Source organism: Silene latifolia, chromosome 10, assembly GCF_048544455.1.
Source record: "Silene latifolia isolate original U9 population chromosome 10, ASM4854445v1, whole genome shotgun sequence".
NCBI classification, from domain to species: Eukaryota; Viridiplantae; Streptophyta; class Magnoliopsida; order Caryophyllales; family Caryophyllaceae; genus Silene; species Silene latifolia.
The window spans coordinates 109,008,008-109,023,031 of NC_133535.1; the positions used below are offsets into that span (position 1 = coordinate 109,008,008).

At 36.4% G+C, this 15,024-nt stretch overlaps 2 protein-coding genes across 2 annotated transcripts; one reads left to right on the forward strand and one right to left on the reverse strand.

The window, feature by feature from the left end:
• The first annotated feature begins 254 nt into the window (after positions 1-254).
• Positions 255-1,729, forward strand: LOC141608047 (uncharacterized). The gene is made up of 2 exons (XM_074427397.1): positions 255-1,512; positions 1,692-1,729. Exons 1-2 carry the CDS (start codon positions 255-257, stop codon positions 1,727-1,729), a joined length of 1,296 nt encoding a protein of 431 aa, XP_074283498.1.
• Positions 1,730-7,566: 5,837 nt separating this feature from the next.
• On the reverse strand, positions 7,567-8,332 carry LOC141609120 (putative invertase inhibitor). Its single transcript, XM_074428320.1, has one exon. It carries the CDS (start codon positions 8,305-8,307, stop codon positions 7,762-7,764), a length of 546 nt encoding a protein of 181 aa, XP_074284421.1. The 5' UTR covers positions 8,308-8,332; the 3' UTR covers positions 7,567-7,761.
• Between the last annotated feature and the right edge of the window lie 6,692 nt (positions 8,333-15,024).

Here is a 15,024-nt window from a genome sequence, read left to right on the forward strand (position 1 = left end):
AATAAAGGAAGCTTTTTTCGAGCGATTATAGAGAGTCCTATTAGTAAATATAGATATTGTATATATTTACGTAGATATTTAGTCGATGTATTCACACTGTATTAACGAGTATATAATGTAACCTAACCCTAATGATGAGTTACGGAATACAATTACTTTCATGGTATCAGTAGTTTAGGTCAAAACAAAAAAAAAAAAAAAAAAAAAAAAAAAACCCTATTCTCTGCCGTCATCCTCGTCTAGTAGCCACGGCAATGACGAACGGCAAAGAAACCCACACCTCTGCCGGCAATGGAACAAATGGTAAGTCCACTCTCCATCCGGTTTATTCCGTCACAAACATTCTGAACAAAGTTCGTCTTCTTGACGGAGTTAAAGTTAATTACTCCGCCTGGGTGAAACTTTTCACCCTTCATGCTCGGGGATATAAAGTCCTCCATCATATCGATGGTACGGAGCCCCCTGCCGAGACCGATCCCAATTACGCATCGTGGTGCGAGATCGATGCCCATGTACTTCAATGGATCTACGGTTCCATTTCAGACGATCTCCTGCTTCGAATACTTGAGACGGATTCCACCGCCTACGAGGCCTGGCTCCGACTCAAAAACCATTTTCATAATAATAAAGGTTCTCGCGCAGCGGCCCTTGAACACGAGTTCACTCACATGTCCCTCGAGAAAGCATCGTCTCTTGACGATTATTGTCAGCGCCTCAAAGACATCGCAACCCAATTGAACGATGTAGGCAGCAAGGTTGATGACCAAAGACTCGTTCTGCAATTAGTTCGGGGATTGCCATCGGAGTACGACGTGGTCGGCGCTTTTATCAATCAACAATTGCCGACCTTTGACACTGCCCGGAGCATGCTGCAACTCGAAGAGCAAAGGAAATCTGCACGCTCCGATGTCCCTGCTACTGCCCTAGCCGCACCTGCCACCAACGATAACAACGACTCCGCAGGTAACTCCTCTCCCTCTTCTCGTGGTAACAACAATAATAATTATAATTGGCAAAACAACAAGAAAAATTACCACAAAAAGGGAGGAAAGCAAGGGAATTGGCGGAATTCGGAAAAAGGGGGTGGTAATTCAGGTGGTAAGGGTAATCAGTCCACCCCGACACCCGCAACCATCACTGTTCCGGTATGGGCAGGTCAGCCTTGGTCTACTCCGTGGGGCGTGCCGCCTTGCCCCTATCCGGCCCAATCTGGTTGGGTCAATCCATGGCAACCGCAACCATCGCAGCCACGTGGTCCGCAACCTATGCAACCTCGCTTCTCTGTTTCGGGTTCGGCGAGTCCTGCTTATGGTCAAGCATACATTGCTGCTCCGACATCGGGTTATGACCCGAATGCTCTTGGTCATGCCCTGCAAACTATGACCATTTACCCTCCCGACAATGGTCAATGGGTAATGGACACGGGCGCCTCGTCTCATTTAGCATCCGAGTCAGGTACGCTAAATCCTCCTTTCAATTTGAGTAATATTCGGTCGATATATGTTGGTAACGGTAAGTCTATACCCGTCCTTGGCTCCGGCCAAGCTGCCCTTCACCTGCCAAATCGAAAATTGTCCCTTAAAAACGTCTTATATACGCCTCACATTATTAAAAATCTTATTTCTGTTCGTCAGTTTACAAAAGACAATAATGTAACTGTTGAATTTGACCCACATGGTTTCTCTGTGAAGGATATTCGGACTGGGACAACGATAATGAGGAGCAATAGTACCGGTACTCTCTATCCCGTGTCACCCACATCGTCAACCGAGCCGTCCATTAGCCTCCTTGCCGAGTCAGCTGTCGACCTATGGCACCCACGCCTTGGTCATCCTGGTTCAAATATTATTAGTTTTCTTAATTTTCAAAAGTTTATTTCTTGTAATAAGGAGCGCAGCTCCAAACTTTGTCACTCGTGTCAGGTCGGAAAACACAAACGATTGCCTTTTAATGATTCCAATTCTATATCTGTTTCCCCGTTTGATATTATACATTGTGATCTGTGGACTTCCCCTATACTCAGCAAAAGTGGTTTCAAATATTACATGGTCTTAATTGACAACTACACTCAATATGTCTGGGTATATCCCCTTAAATTTAAATCCGAAGCCTTTTCCAAATTTTTACAACTCCGTGCTATCGCTCGTACTCAATTTTCAACCGAAATCAAAAGCTTTCAGTGCGACATGGGCCGCGAATTTGACAATTCTTCATTTCACACTCTCGCCCAAACCCACGGTATTTCCCTTCGTTTTTCGTGTCCACATACTTCCCCACAAAATGGGAAAGCGGAGCGTATGATACGACGATTGAATGAAATCATGCTCACGCTCCTTCTCCATGCTTCACTACCACCCACATTTTGGGTCGATGCCCTCCATACAGCAGCCTATTTACACAATATACTCCCCTCAAAACTCCTCTCATATAGATCCCCTGCTTCCGCTCTCTTCCTTCGCCACCCTACATACACTCACCTCCGCGTTTTTGGCTGTCTCTGTTACCCCAATTTGTCAGCCACGCGTCATCACAAACTCCAACCTCGCTCCACTCGTTGTGTCTTTCTAGGCTATCCCGCTAATTACCGAGGGTACCGGTGTCTTGAGCTCGCTACTGGCAAAATATTGTTGTCCCGTCACGTTACCTTCGATGAGCAATCCTTTCCCTTTGCCACCTCGCCTACACCCGACCCACAACCGTATCACTTTCTAAACCCCATCAACCCAGACTCCTTCGCCTATCCACCCACTCCACCTGAACCTAATGAACCCGACTCTCCTACCACTCCTTCAACCCCAACACCGAACCCCCCTACCACACCAATACCGCCACCCTCCAACCCTCATACTCCAACCCCAGCTACCACGGCCTCCCCCTCTCCCTCACCTTCCCCTCCTCCCAGCAGCCCGCCACCACCACCACCCCCTCCCCCAACACACAACATGTCAACCCGCGCTAGTCATGGCATTTTTAAACCCATTGACCGTCTAAACCTTTTAGCCTCGTCCAAAACCATTTCCCCCCTGCCCAAATCACCTAAGGATGCTCTCCGTGACCCGAATTGGACTACCGCTATGAACACCGAATATCGTGCTCTTATTGACAATCATACATGGGATTTAGTACCCCGTCCCTCGGATGCTCATGTGATTAGGTGCATGTGGTTATTTCGTCATAAGTATCGTTCGGATGGTAACCTTGAGCGCTATAAAGCGCGTTTAGTTGTTAATGGCAAGACTCAACAGGTAGGGATTGATTGTGATGAGACATTTAGTCCTGTGGTCAAGCCCACTACCATTCGCACTGTATTAAGCCTAGCTGTTTCTCGTTCTTGGCCCATTCATCAGATGGATGTCAAGAATGCATTTTTACATGGTGATTTACTTGAGACAGTGTATATGCACCAACCTCCTGGGTTCGTTGATCGCTCCAAACCGGGTCATGTGTGTAAATTACGCAAGTCGTTATATGGTCTTAAACAAGCCCCTCGGGCGTGGTTTTCACGATTTGCGACATTCATTAAGACCCAGGGATTTCGAAGCAGCATTTCTGATCCCTCACTTTTTATCTATCGTCATGGGATTGACACTGCATATTTACTTCTTTATGTCGATGATATTGTTATTACTGCTTCATCTAACCGGTTTTTGCAGCATATTATATCCTTCTTGTCTCGTGAATTTGCCATGACGGACCTTGGTGCTCTTCACCATTTTCTTGGTATAACTGTGACTCGCTCCGCCACCGGCTTATTTTTATCTCAAGGACAGTATGCCAAGTCTATTCTTGCACGAGCTTCTATGACCGGTTGTAATCCCACTGTTACGCCCGTCGACACCTCGTCCAAACTAAGTGCCTCGGATGGTCCTCCTATCGCTGATCCTGCTCTATATCGCAGCCTTGCAGGTGCTCTTCAATATCTTACCATTACTCGCCCTGACATTTCTTATGCGGTTCAGCAAGTTTGTCTGTTTATGCACGATCCCCGTGAGCCCCATATGCATTTTCTGAAGCGGATTCTCCGCTATATCAAGGGCACAATGGAATTCGGTCTTACTTTTTCTGCCTCTAAGTCACATAAACTTACTGCTTATTCTGATGCTGACTGGGGCGGCTGTCCTAATTACCGACGCTCCACATCTGGGTATTGTATTTTTCTGGGCGACAATCTGATTTCATGGTCTTCCAAAAGACAACCGACTGTCTCCCGTTCTAGTGCCGAGGCCGAATATAGAGGTGTAGCCAATGCAGTGGCCGAGACCACATGGATTCGCAATCTCCTTTCTGAATTACATATGCCACTTCGTCACGCCTCTCTGGTGTATTGTGACAATATTTCAGCTGTCTACCTGTCTGGTAATCCTGTTCAACATCAGCGCACGAAACACATTGAGCTCGATATACATTTTGTTCGTGAACAGGTACAGGTTGGACTGGTTCGTGTTCTTCATGTCCCTTCGTCGTATCAATATGCTGACATATTCACGAAGGGCCTACCTCGCCAGTTGTTTACGCAATTTCGTTCCAGTCTCAGCGTTCAGCCTCCTCCCGTTTCGACTGCGGGGGTGTATTAGTAAATATAGATATTGTATATATTTACGTAGATATTTAGTCGATGTATTCACACTGTATTAACGAGTATATAATGTAACCTAACCCTAATGATGAGTTACGGAATACAATTACTTTCAAGTCCAACGTTTACGAACCACCTCTGGGTATAAAATATAGAATAAAATAACAATATTGATTATCCTATTAAGATCTTACATGCTACACAATACACAAATACAAAAGGACTATATGAGAGCATGTATTTTACCACAACTACTCCACGTTTTTATATCCTTAGTGAGGAAGTTTACTTTTGATAGAAATCAAACTATTAGCATGTATATTATCTCATATACTATCGTGTGTTTCAATTGGACTACTACTCCGTACTTTGTATTTAATAATAGATGGAATAGCATTGTGATGAATGATTTAATATTTAGTTTACAAATCCTAAACCAACTCAAGTGCTACATCTTCTTAAGTATAAATATGGTCTTTCTAGACTCCCTTCCTCCCGCCCATAACTATTGATTTGTTTTGATCTTCTAGCTAGATTATTTTGTATCCCATGTTACAGTTGTTTCTACTATTAATATAAACAGATTGTTATGCATACATGTCGATATCATCAGTTTGGGATCGATGTCTATTTATTGTGCATTTGGTTGTATTTAGTTTTCATAGTCTCATGTATGCTTAAAGTGTGAATCATACTAATTAATTTCTCCTTATTATGGACAGACGGTTGTGCGGAGTGCAGCGGGTGATGAATAGAGTAAAATATAAATAGAAAAGGTACTCCCTCCATTCAACTCCACTTTACAAGTTTCTTTTATCACGTTTGCCAACGCAGCTTTTACACGATAAATATCATTAGCTGCGTATTTGCAAAAATTATAAAAGTTAGATATTTTTAATGTACTCTTAAAGACGAATCAAATAAGATCCCACATCAATATATTTTCACTTATGTATCGAGAGAAAATTGAAGTTGAATGTCCGCTTGTGAATAGTGCGCAAAATAGAAAGTTGCAAAGTGGAGTTGAATGGAGGGATTATGCATTATGTTTGACGGAGTAGTATGAGCAATTTATTCAAGAGACACTTTCAATATTATGTATTTGGAAGTGTTTTGGAAGACACAACTTTCCAGCAATATTAGAAAGTTCGATGTTTATAAGCTTTTACAACCGATATTAGAAGACCTATCTATATAAATTAAAGTCATATTGTGTAACTCAAAACTCTAAAATCTTTCTACGATTTTCAACAACAATTCATTGAAAGCGCCTTTCCACCTGACGAGAATTTTTCAGTTAGTTATTACCCCTTGAAAAATAACCTAGGCGCAAAGTATTGTGTATCAACAATTAACATCTATCTATTGTGAAATTTAACCAAAATTTGGCATTAATCTTTCTGGAAGGTTTTCTTTTCTTTTCATGTATCTTTCTAAGCCACTACAAAGTTCCAAACTACGTCAAAGTACGTACAATGCATATATCTTTGTTTTGAGACAAATCCTCATTTAATACGACACTACCCATTTTAATTTTAATGGGTCAAGTATCATATCCATTTGCGTATATATGACAACAAAAATTCTACCATCCTCCCGGAGAACGGTACTCCTCACACACAAACACAATATTGTTATTGCATAGGAGTTATTTTCTTCATATTGTTTAGCACAAAAACTTTAGAGAGACGGTACGCAATTAATTCATGTTTTAGTAGTTTAGTTTGGAAAATAACTTATCTAAACTTGGAAATTGTACTTTAATGTTATTTTCTTCATGTTGTTAGTACGGAATAATAGTTTAGTAGGGAAAAAACCTAGCTAGGTTCAAACATTAACCAGATTTATGTTTCGTAAAACAGAATTTTAAAAAATAAAAAAGGTCACAAATCAAAAGCTAAAAAGATAAAATTCTGATGATATAAGATAAGATTATAAAATAAAAATGAAATATTCGCATAATTTAAGACGATAATATCTGTCTTAAGTTTAAAACGGATCAAATATGCCCATGTAGAAAGAATAGAGAAATATAAAATGTATAAAGAAAGAAACAAAAGATTTATCTTATATGCCAATGTGAGATGGTATTTAACCCGTTTATCCATCTTAAGAAAGACTAACTTCATAAGAAATATTTATTTGATAATTTTTATTAACTTGATTTTTTTCAAAAAAAAATACAATTCCTAAACATTTGTGTTGGTTAAACCGTACAAATATCATACTTTTAGAAAGGTGTTTTACTGGACTAACGTCCAACTTTAATGAATGATTTTTTAAGCCTCAACATTAAAACACTTATCGGTCATTTATAGTAAAATAAAACATTAATAAATTACTGATAGCAAAATTAAATGATAAGTATTTAAAGAGTCGAACAAATACAATTTATCATTGATAGTAGCACACTCTCAAATGGAAGTTATATACACGACTGGACGTATTGTTCGGAGAGTGTTCTTCATGTTATACGTCGAAGGCTTAGAAGTTTAATCTAGAAGGAGCTAATAGACAAATCTTAAGTGTCTTCTTAAAGTTTGGAAGTACACTTATAATTGTTGTGTTGTTTTTTTTTATCCCGTCATTCTGATCGAATTCCATTAACCGAACAATACCTTGCTCTGTAAACGTAGTCTTAAATATTTGAGTGTTGTTAGTGAAATATACTAGGGTGCCTAATTTAGTCATTTTGGAGCTGTAAAAATAATTACTGCATAGTATTAGTCTTAATTATTGAGTGTTTTAAATGAATTAGAAATGTATTCGGATGAGCAACTTAGTCAATTCAACTTGGAGTTCGCATCGAGCCTCTTTTTAGACGGGAGTTAGCATTTGTGGTGGTTATTTTATAACTTGGCGTTCAATAGTGGTTCAAAAGACAGAATATTACAACTGACCCGTGCATCGCACGGGCATTAAATCTAGTTTTTCAATATAAAGTAAAGAAGATACACTCCAAAATGAGTGAATCATATTAAAGACTTACGTAACTAATTAACTATGTAGCAAATAACAACACTTTTTCATAATATATAATTAAATTAAACCAATGATCACCCAATTCAACTGTAGTTGACCCAACATGAACTATTTTTTTCATGAAAACTAAAACTAAAACAATAGCAATTCTATTAAAAAAAGAAAGAGAGAAATTCAAATTAAATTACAGTGTGACTGTCTTATCATAAAACATAATAATGCAGCATATCAATGATGCTTAGTGCAATAGCAGATAATTGAAAAGTATCATTATTCTGTTTAGTCAATGGAGAAAATACACCAATATCATCAAACCCATCTTCACAAGTTGAGCAATCATCCATAACCGAGCTTACTTTAACATTAGCATCATCAAGACGTTTGGCTCTAAAATCCCTAGCTGCCTCAAACAAAGTCGAAACCGAATTCGAGTAGAGTTCCAAGCAATCCTTCAACCCTTTCTTGGTTATACTATCCAACACATGGTTTCCTATTAGGGTTTTAATGAAGGAAGTTGTATTTGATGAGTTGTGTTTAACTAGGTTAATTGAGATTAACCCTAATCTAGTTAGATTAGCATCGCGACTCGAAGGAGAAGAATGAAAGGCTTTAATACAGAAGTTGTAGTTGATGTTTGGATCATTCATTGATGAGTTTTTGCATGTTTGGTTGATGAGATTGTTGGAGTTAACCATGGGAGTTTGGAGGATGATGAAAGTGAGTAGAGTAAAGAAGACGCAAGGGATCATTGTCTTTTCTTGGGTTGTTTTTAGCTTTGGTAGTGGAGTCGTTAAGATATATACCAAGTTTTCTCTAGAGTCAAGGGTCAAGAGTCAAGGGTCGTTAGATGTAAGCATGTAACCAATTTCCCCATTTCAATGTAACTAATTTCCCAATATTTTCAATATCTACAAAACCAAAATTCTTTTTTCAATATCTCTCAAATATATAACCAAATATATTGAATTGTATACTCATATTAAAGCTCTATTCGTAAAGAAATTTATGGAGTAATTTTTATAATTTTTCAACCAATGTATTTTTGTAAAATTGAATTCAAAGTCGTGCCTCATAAAATAAAAACGTCAATTATTTGGAACGGAGTATAATTTAATAAAAACCATAACATTTATTAAACTATAATTAAAAATTTGATGAGATTTATGCAGTATTTATTATGTTCATATTTAATAAATAGTTGTAATTAATGACTGTAATTAAGGTTGAAGCGTCACGTGGCGCATCCACAGCGTTTCAACCCAGTTTTATGTATATACTAGCTTTAATGCCCGTGCACCGCACGGGCCTGTCGGTAGAATCTTATGTAATATTTTTAATTATATTAAAAACGTTATTGATTAGATCAACTCTAAGAATGACTTGTTACAATAACAAAAAACTGTATGTGGCTCTATTTAAAGTCCGTGTCAATAATTGAACCTGATAATTGTTTGGTAAACAATTCTTCTCGGACAACATGAGTTCTTAAATTAACACGATCCTTATAACAATAAAATATAAACAAAGTTTAATATTTCATTACGGATAATAGAGATTCTGAAAAATTTTCTATTTTGTCGCGATTACCTAATAAAAAAGTGATGAGAAATGAAATTATTTATCACATGTTTTATAAAATTTACTATTATTGTAATCAGATATTTCTTCGTTAAGAAATCTAGATACGTTGGATCTTCAGGTTCCCGCTACCTGCCTGTTTTTCAATTTTATTTAGTATTATTAATACTCAGATCCATTGAATAAGTTCTTCATTTTATGCTATAAATTATTTGAGATTATCTACCTTTTCTAAGCACTATAATGACTAAACGAATCACCCTGCTCAACCCACATCACGTCCTTAGTTCCACCTTTTACTAATTTGTTTCATACTCAACTTCTACTTCATGTGGCAAAAGAATTTCTATATAAAGCTATGTAGACCTATTTGTTGACAAATCGGGGGGAGGACACCTGACAAATCATCTTATCATTTATTAATAAACTATTTATACTCGTTGTCAATTTTAAATTTTGTTCTTAGTTTTATTCAAGATTGTGAAATACTCTCACAATTATTTGTTGTAGGTTGTTTTTTTATATACCTTTATTATTTGCTTGAATGAAATTTCATAAGTCATACTCCATATGATCATATATACAGTATGTCATATCCGCATGTATATATTAATGACTGTGAGTTATGGTAAATAAAATATGTTCAGTAAGAATAAATAAAATAAAATAAAATATTCCATAGTATGTTTAAGAGTTCTTATTTGAGCTAACTCTATCTTATAAATATATTATATGATAATAATAACGAAAAGACACTCATCCAATTTTATTGTAGACTTAAGATACTCTACTCATCCAATTTACTCATTAACCCATTTGTACCAAGACTTTGTTTGATCTTATTTTAGAAAAAAAAATGATTTAATCACAAATTGTCACTTACGAGTTATGATTCGTATAATGTTTGAGGCCCACATTTGTTTAATGACAGATACTTTAACACATGAAATTTTTTATAGGGAGGAAATTCTTACCAATATCCTACACATAAGTCTTTTGGGAAACCAATATTAGTCTTAGTGTCGTTTTAGTCAAGTTTGAATCTATTTTAACTATTCCTTACCGTGCATAATTTGATACACAAATTCTCATTATAGACGGACACTATCCGTCTATACGTATAGACGGATACCATTTTCCCTCACAAAATACCCATTTGCCATAAAGTGGAAAGCACATGGGGGGTGTCCCACCTTGTCCCCCCTACCCATTTTATTAGAGATCTTTACCCGTCTGTTCGGTCCACTCGTCTATACCAAGACCTATTGAATTTGATATGGGCATACTACAACCGTTAGTCTTACTTAAGAGTTAAAACGGATGTATTCATCCTAACAATAAATTGGATCAAATTATCATCTCGTCTTAAGTAAGAAGCTAACACGTGAAAAACGAAAACTCTCTAATGCTCCACTCAAGTCATCAATTTGCATCTCAATACCATGCTCTATCTTACCACCCCTCCTTTATGATGATGGTCTTTGTTGTTCTCTACAGATCCTACATTATTAATAGTGAGTATACTGTAATGAGTTAAAGCCCCCTCAAACAAATAGGGAGTAATTGCAATGTCACGAGTCTAAGCTACATGTTAAGATTAAGTAGTCTATATTGTTGTTTCATGGAAAATAGTCCAAACAAATACCCGTTTGGCCGTTCTAATAAAAATAAAATTATAAACAAATTAAACACAATAGGCTTTTATCTTACCCTTAATCATCTTATGATAACAAAGTCTCCAAATTTTGAATTTATATAATTTTTTTTTTTGTGACGGAAATTTTGAATTTATATAATTTTAACACTTTACAAGTGTAAATGTGAAGTTTTACGAGTGTAAATGTAACATTTTTAGAGTGTAAATTTGATTTTTTTGTGACGGAAATTTTGAATTTATATAATTTTAACATTTTACAAGTGTAAATGTGAGGTTTTACGAGTGTAAATGTAACATTTTAAGAGTGTAAATTTGATTTTTTGCTAGAATCTTGATTTTTTTTTTTTTTTTTTTTTTTTTTTTTTTTTTTGCTAGAATCTTGATGAAATTGGACCTACAAAAGGCTTATGACTCTGTGGAGTGGGCGTTTGTAGAAGACATGTTGAGAGCCACTGGGTTCCCTGATCAGTTTACCAGGCTCCTGGTTCAGTGCTTCACTACTCCTTCTTTCTCTCTGGCTATTAATGGAGAAAGTTTTGGATATTTTAGAGGCAAGAGAGGACTTAGACAGGGGGATCCCCTCTCCCCCCTGCTTTTCACTCTTTGTCTTGAATATCTCAGTAGAATACTCATGGTTATTCAAAATCATAGCAAGTTTAAATTCCATCCACTTTGTAACAGAATTGATCTGTCCCATCTTTGTTTTGCTGATGATCTCATCCTCTTTTGTAAAGGGGATAGAGCCTCTGTTGGGCTGATGCTAAAAGCTTTCAAGCTGTTTTCAAACTCCTCGGGTTTGTCCATGAATTGCAGCAAGTCCAGCTTCTATTACAATGGTATTGATGCTCAGTTGGTGTCTGAAATTGAACAAGCAACTGGTATGAAAAGGGGCACTGTTCCTTTCAAGTATTTGGGGGTTACAGTTTCCCAGAAGCGACTGTCAGTTATGGATTGCAATGTTTTGGTGGATAAGATGGTTGATAGGATAAGGAGTCTGGGGTCTAGGAAACTTTCCTATGCTGGACGGCTTGTCTTGATCAAAGCTGTGCTTAATTCCTTACACAGTTATTGGGCCAGGATCTTTATCCTTCCCAAAACTGTTATTAGAAAACTGGAGGCAATTTGCAGATCCTTCTTATGGTATGGTAATGATAATAAGGAGAGTCCAATGTTGGTTTCTTGGGAGACAATCTGCAGAGCAAGAAATCAGGGGGGTCTGGGACTGAGAGATTTCCATGCCTGGAATCTTGCTGCAATTGGGAAGTATGCATGGTGGGTGGCCAAAAAGACTGACCACCTCTGGGTTAAATGGGTGCATGCCATCTACATAAAGACTACACGATGGAATGAGTATGAACCTGGAAGTGGCAGCAGCTGGGCTTGGCGTAAAATATGCCAGGTTAAGCATTTACTTAAAGATTACATTTTCAGTGAGGATATGGGACATTATAACAGTCAGGCAGGTTATCAGGTGCTGAAACCAGAGATGGACAAGGTACCCTGGTATCCATGGGTGCTCAATAAGTGGATCATTCCTAAACAAAACTTTTTGTGCTGGTTGATTGCTCATCAGAGACTATCTACTCAGGATAGGCTGTTAAGGATGCACATCATCCAGAGTAATAGATGTTTCCTTTGTGGATTACAGGAAGAGTCCCATGATCATCTATTCTTTTCCTGTACTTTCAGTCACAGATGTAAGGTGTTGGTGGCCAGTTGGTGTATGATTGAACTTCCAAGACTGGAGGTGGTTCAGTGGTGGGTTCAGCTACGTGAACATAGTGCTTGCAGGAAGAAAATTCTTGCGGTAATATTAGCTAGTCTAATGTATAACATCTGGAATGCTCGAAACATCAGTAGGGTGGATGGATATGTTAGTATGCCTGATTGCATTCTGCAGCGGGTCAAGACTGAGGTGCAAATGAGGTTGGGGCAGTTACAGATTAAAAGTAGAAATACTAGGGCTCTAAATTGGATTGAATACATTAGGCAGCAGTAATTTGTATGCGTATGTATGTATGAAGTGACTAATGTGTAATGTATGGGAAACCATTGATTATAATGAGAAGCTTACCTTTACCCAAAAAAAAAAAAAAAAAAAAAAAAAAAAAAAAAAATTTGATTTTTTGTGACGGAAATTTTGAATTGACATAATTTTAACACTTTACAAGTGTAAATGTGATGTTTTACGAGTGTAAATGTAACATTTTAAGAGTGTAAATTTGATTTTTTGTGACGGAAATTTTGAATTGACATAATTTTAACACTTTCCAAGTGTAAATGTGATGTTTTACGAGTGTAAATGTAACATTTTAAGAGTGTAAATTTGATTTTTTGTGACGGAAATTTTGAATTTATATAATTTTAACACTTTACAAGTGTAAATGTGATGTTTTACGAGTGTAAATGTAATATTTTAAGAGTGTAAATTTGATTTTTTGTGACGGAAATTTTGAATTTATATAATTTTAACATTTTACAAGTGTAAATGTGATGTTTTACGAGTGTAAATGTAACATTTTTAATAGTGTAAATTTGATTTTTTGTGAAGGAAATTTTGAATTTATATAATTTTAACATTTTACAAGTGTAAATGTGATGTTTTACGAGTGTAAATATAACATTTTAAGAGTGTAATTTTTATTTTTTGTGACGGAAATTTTGAATTTATATAATTTTAACATTTTACAAGTGTAAATGTGATGTTTTACGAGTGTAAATGTAACATTTTAAGAGTGTAAATTTAATTTTTTAGTCAATTTGAAGGTTTTAGAGTGTAACTTTTGTCCTTTGAGCGTGAATTTGGTCCTTTATAAGTGTAACTTTGTCCTTTACGAGTAAAACTTTAGTCCGACTACCAAAAAAAGCCACCATCATCGTCCTCCCCACCAACTCATATCCACAAAAAAATGAGTGCAAATTTATATAATTTTAACGAGTGTAAATGTAAAGAAATACGAGTGTAAATGTGAGTAAAAACAAGTGTAAATGTTAAGAAATACGATTGTAAATGTTAAGAAATATGAGTGTAAATTTAAAGAAATACGAGTGTAAATGTGAGGAGATACAAGTGTAAATTTAAGAGCAATACGAGTGTAAATGTGAGGAGATACAAGTGTAAATTTAAATAAAAACGAGTGTAAATGTGAGGAGATACAAGTGTAAATTTAAATAAAAACGAGTGTAAATGTGAGGAAAAACAAGTGTAAATTTAAAGAATTATGAGTGTAAATCTGACAAAAATGTATAGAATACGAGTGTAAATCTGAAAATAAATATATTTATTAGATCTAATAATAAAAAACATGACAATATGATTATTTTTCAATATAGATCTACAAAAATAGAGTGTATAATATAGATCTACAAAAATAAAAAAAAGTAGATCTATAACTTTAACAAAAAATTTATAACCCCCACAACAAACAATAACCTATTAAATTAAAATAAAAGATGAAAACTAAAAGATCTTATTAATCTGGAAAAAAAAAAAAAAAAAAAATGAAATGAAACAGCCGATCTACAAACAACAAACAAGAACAATTTTTTTTGAAATTAAACAAACAAACAACAAAACAACAACACAATAACCTATTAAATTAAAATAAAAGATGAAAACTAAACTATCCTATTAATCTGAAAAAAAAAAAAAAAAAAAAAAAAAAAAAAAATAATGATGAAACAGCCGATCTACAAACAACAAACAAGAACCATTTTTTTTTGAAATTGAACAAACAAACAACAAAACAACAACAACACAATAACCTATTAAATTAAAATAAAAGATGAAAACTAAAAGATCCTATTAATCTGAAGAAAAAAGAAAAAAAAAAAAAAATTGAAACAGGCGATCTACAAACAACAAACAAGAGCCATTGTTTTTGAAATTGAACAAACAAACAACACCACAATAACTTGAAGAGATCGGCGTGAGGACGGCCAGATCTGAAAAAAAAAAAAAGAGGAGGCGACGGGAATGGTGGTGAGTGCGGCTGTGGTTGTTGGAGTGGCGGCTGGGGTCGGAAATGGTGGTGAATGGCGGTGGTGAGGGAGGTCGGGGCTGTGGTGGTGGCGGCTGGTCGGTGTAGGGTTGTTGGGGCTGCGGTTTTTTTTGGGTGGTGGTGGTGGCGGCGGTGGATCGGGTTGATGGCGGCGGCAGTGGTTGGGTTTGGGCGGTGGTGGGTCGTGGTGGTGGCGGGTGTGTGAGTGAATGAGGGGGAAATTTTGTTTT

Excerpts from the sequence above, each read along its gene's own strand:
- LOC141608047 (XM_074427397.1), top strand. The coding sequence starts at position 255 with ATGACGAACGGCAAAGAAACCCACACCTCTGCCGGCAATGGAACAAAT. Across the intron at positions 1,513-1,691 it reads GTCGATATATGTTGGTAACG|GATATTCGGACTGGGACAAC; the intron begins GTAAGTCTATAC and ends TTCTCTGTGAAG.
- LOC141609120 (XM_074428320.1), bottom strand. The coding sequence starts at position 8,307 with ATGATCCCTTGCGTCTTCTTTACTCTACTCACTTTCATCATCCTCCAA.